The following is a 4,004-nucleotide window of genomic DNA, read 5'->3' as shown; positions in this document are numbered from 1 at the left end:
TTAACTGTCAAAGTGGTCATTTTACTTGAATTCGATGTGCAATGCTGCCAACTTTTTCAAATATTATAAGGAAAAATTTGACAGATAATCGAGACAAAAAAATGTTTTTGTTTTGATACATCACCTTATTATTGTATCATGAATCCAGCTTTGTGTAAATGGTGTAAAAGAGTTTCATGGTCGATTTTTAGCTCCTGGGCGATGCTACGACTGCTAACATGCCGGTTAAATTCGATCATTTCTCCGATTTTATCGAAATTTTCGAAGATCGGCCTAATAGATTTCTTTTTCCCCAACCTAATGTATTACGTATAACGAAATGAATCACTAGTATATTGGTACATTTAGTTACTCTACACTGTTGGCTTCTGTTATTGACAAATTGAACGATCACACGTATTTAAGCATTTTTAGAGCCTATTAACATACTACTGTGAGAAAACGTCAGTTTTATATCACAAAGGGTACCCTTAAAGAAGACAAAGCAAATCAAAACATACACCACAATTCGCACGTAAATGTTCCATTAACATACCTTAATTTCTTTAAAGGTTGTTGGGGGAGTTTTCCCAAAGAAAAATTTATTTTTAAACAGTTATGCATTATAACTTATGATAAGTGAATAATATTCAAATTTATTATTAAAAACACGAAAAACTAATGGATTGTTTTGTTTTGAAAATCAGATAGGAATACTAATTAATTCTAATTACAAATATTATATTACATATGAATCTGAATTTAATTAAAACTAAATTACTACTATTCAACTATACAATGGAAATTCTTCTGTATATTGCTTTGTACCATGCAAACTCAAAAAATGCGAAAAAATAACTTAGCGGGTAATGTGGACCAAATGGAAATGTGTTCGAACCAGTAGCTTAAAAATCAGGTTGTGACAAATTTTAATTTATTTCAATCTTGTGTAGCAATGAATGCAAAAATATATGGGTTCATGTTTTAGAATAGCCCCCATTTAATGGTACCGCCCCATTTGCGGTATTTTGAAGGTCTCAGCTCCATTATCCAACCGAAGCAGATGTAATTTCGCGTATAGAGTTTTCAGAAAAGGATAATAGTGGTCCAATACTTTCGGCCGATGAAAAGGTCACATTTTTTAATAGTGGTCCAACATTGCAATTATGTACTAAAAATTATGGACAGACGGACATGCATAAATCTTTGCTGAATATAACATTGCTGATATACCCCAAAGTTTTGAGAAAATTCAGGTTTATTCATTCCACGTCGTTCTTGGAATTATGCTTAGACTGGCTCTTAAGGCGTATAAAGTTAATTTAACGTCGTACTATGTCACGAGTTCATATTAACAGCGGCCAAAAATAGAAGGAGTTATCATAGGTGGATGAAATTTGGTACAAGTGCTTATTATTGGCCTAAGGAGCAAGTAACAAAAAATTGGATAGATCGGACTAAGATTTGGTATACCTCCCATATTGTGAGTCTTGAGAATTTCAAATTCAATGAAAATTGGCAATTTGTATCTACTTAAGTCTGTAAACCAACTGACAAAAAACTGGATAGATCGGAGCAAGATTTCGTATGCCTCCCATATAGTGAGTCTTGAAAACTTTACCCTTTTTGGCCTATAAAATCAGAACGCTTACCATACAAAGGACTCTGAAAATTGAAAAGTTTAGAAGAATGCTATAAGTGTTGCAATTTAAACGTAAATTTATATACTATTCTCCATATTCTTATTTTTATTAATAACAAAATATTTCACATACTTTAGTTTCTACATACATTACTGATTTATTATTCATCAGATTTTCAGAACACGCATCACGAATAAATTAAATATTGTCCTCCCAAATATACGATATCGTATCATCTATGTTATAATTTAGGGCCTTTATTTTATAAATGCTCAAGGATATATCAAGGTCGGATTGTTATATAAAATACAGAATAAAATCCTTATTTGACTCGGCTCTTCCAAACATTCAGGTTGCTCCTAATTATTTTGTGGCATGACTTTATAGCATCTTGTGAATGTCACTCCAAAGGTACTGTACTATACATCTCCAATGCCATGAACGAAAACTCTTATGTATAAACTTTCCATAAAGATAATGCAAATGCTTTCCCTAAATTTTGATTATAATTTTCCTAAAGAAGGACCAAAATCCTTCACGACAAATTTGTCGTATTGTAACGATTTTCATAATACCGATTTGTCGTATAAATACAATGCCAAATTTTCAACACGTCTACCCCTACCGTCATAAGGGTGATTGTTCTTCTACAAATAAATACTTCAGGTTTAAAGTTTTTATTTCCGATACGAAAAATTTAACCAAACACACAATCACATAAAAAACCATCTACAATGGTATAGGACATTGTGATAATATAATATATATCACACCTACGAAATACTTGATTTGCAAAAACTCATACATTTCCCAATGCTAAGTAAATGTTATATTCTAGGAAATTTACCTTTCTTTGTTCACTGACGTTTAAGTAATTAGCTATCTATTCTTAGTCACAACAAAAACCACTCTTTACTTTTCCTTTGTTGCATGGAAACAGTGTAAATATGATTTTTGAACCTGCCTTTTGATAACACAAGAAAAAAGCTCTCTCTTCAATCACAAGTTTATGGAAACCGGTTTTTAATTGTTTTGATTAGGTGAAGCATTTCCAATTGGAGAAACTACAACCATAAAACAAAATTTTGTATTCACCAGACAAATCATTAACACTACAAATGGCATTCGAGAAGGTTGTTCTGTTCTGTGGGCTAGTGATGTTTGTTGCCATTAATAATTTGGTTGCAGCAAATCATGAAGTTGAGACCGTGTTTAAAGATAATGAAATAATTCCCGATGTTATCGATGAGGCTCCACATCATTTTCTAAAGGTAATTGTTTTAATTGCATTTGAGCTAGAGACACGAAATTGAATTCATTATTTAAACTTTTATATAATAGGTATCCTATGACAATGGTTTGAAGGCAGACAAAGGCAACGAATTGACACCAACACAAGTGAAGAATCAACCCACAGTGGAATGGGATGCCGAAGATGATGTATACTATACCCTTATCATGACCGATCCAGATGCACCCAGTCGCACTGATCCAAAATTCCGAGAATTCCGTCATTGGTTGGTTGTTAATATACCCGGTAATCACATTGATCAAGGAGAGGTGTTGGCTGCCTACATTGGTTCGGGACCACCAAAGGGTACCGGTTTACATCGTTATGTATTTCTTTTGTATAAACAATCGGGAAAATTGGAATTTGATGAAGCTCGTGTGGGTAATAATTCTCGCCAAGATCGTCCCAAATTCAAGGCAGCCAAATTTGCTGAGAAATACAATTTAGGTGCACCAATTGCTGGTAATTTCTATCAGGCCCAATGGGATGAATATGTGCCCATATTACACAAGCAATTGTCTGGCCAGTAACGGTCCTCTTCTTCTTATTCATATACGTTTTTAAAAATATCACGAATTATGTACTATATTTAAATAAGAAAAGAATTTTATTATAAAATTATTTAAATTTTTTGCATTACATAGAAAATGTAGTTGTTTTCCTTGAGTTTTGTTACTTATTTCATATAGATGATGTTACTTAAAATAGATAAACTCTCGTCCTCCACACTTCTCACTTGCCACCAGCCGTTGCCAATGGATTTCTTAGTACTAAAATTACGGAATCTCCTCTCAAGAACATTTTCGATATGAAACGATCCTTGTTGACGGGTTTCACCTTCTTTTTGCCCTTGCCAGTACGTGGTATTTCTGTCCACATTTCTTTGACATTCTCCAATACCATGTTGCAGTGACGATCAAAGGCCTTAACACGACCCAATAGCTTTTTGTTGTTACGGCAATTAATCAACACTTGAGTGTTGTTCTTAACCGATTGGGTCAGCACCGACAATGGTCCGGTATTGAATTCTTCCTCTTCCTGGCGTGCCAATTCCTCGGGTGTCAATTCTGATTTGGGTTTAACAAGAGCCC

The 4,004-nt window shown here is 33.7% G+C and overlaps 2 protein-coding genes across 2 annotated transcripts; one reads left to right on the top strand and one right to left on the bottom strand.

The window, feature by feature from the left end:
• Positions 1-2,779: 2,779 nt before the first annotated feature.
• LOC133330818 (protein D3-like) lies at positions 2,780-3,443 on the top strand. Its single transcript, XM_061539224.1, has 2 exons — positions 2,780-2,893; positions 2,964-3,443. The coding sequence occupies exons 1-2, from the start codon at positions 2,780-2,782 to the stop codon at positions 3,441-3,443; spliced, it is 594 nt and encodes a 197-aa protein (XP_061395208.1).
• A 201-nt stretch (positions 3,444-3,644) lies between these two features.
• On the bottom strand, positions 3,645-3,999 carry LOC133330817 (probable small nuclear ribonucleoprotein Sm D2; the record flags this gene model as incomplete). The annotated part of the gene is made up of 1 exon (XM_061539223.1): positions 3,645-3,999. A coding segment is annotated over one exon (354 nt), but the record flags the coding sequence as incomplete, so codon positions are not given.
• Between the last annotated feature and the right edge of the window lie 5 nt (positions 4,000-4,004).

This window comes from Musca vetustissima, unplaced genomic scaffold (genome assembly GCF_032173495.1).
Source record: "Musca vetustissima isolate MV318-11 ecotype Yass unplaced genomic scaffold, APGP_CSIRO_Mvet_v1 utg50633, whole genome shotgun sequence".
Classification (NCBI taxonomy): Eukaryota; Metazoa; Arthropoda; class Insecta; order Diptera; family Muscidae; genus Musca; species Musca vetustissima.
This window is presented reverse-complemented; position numbering and strand designations above follow the sequence as displayed.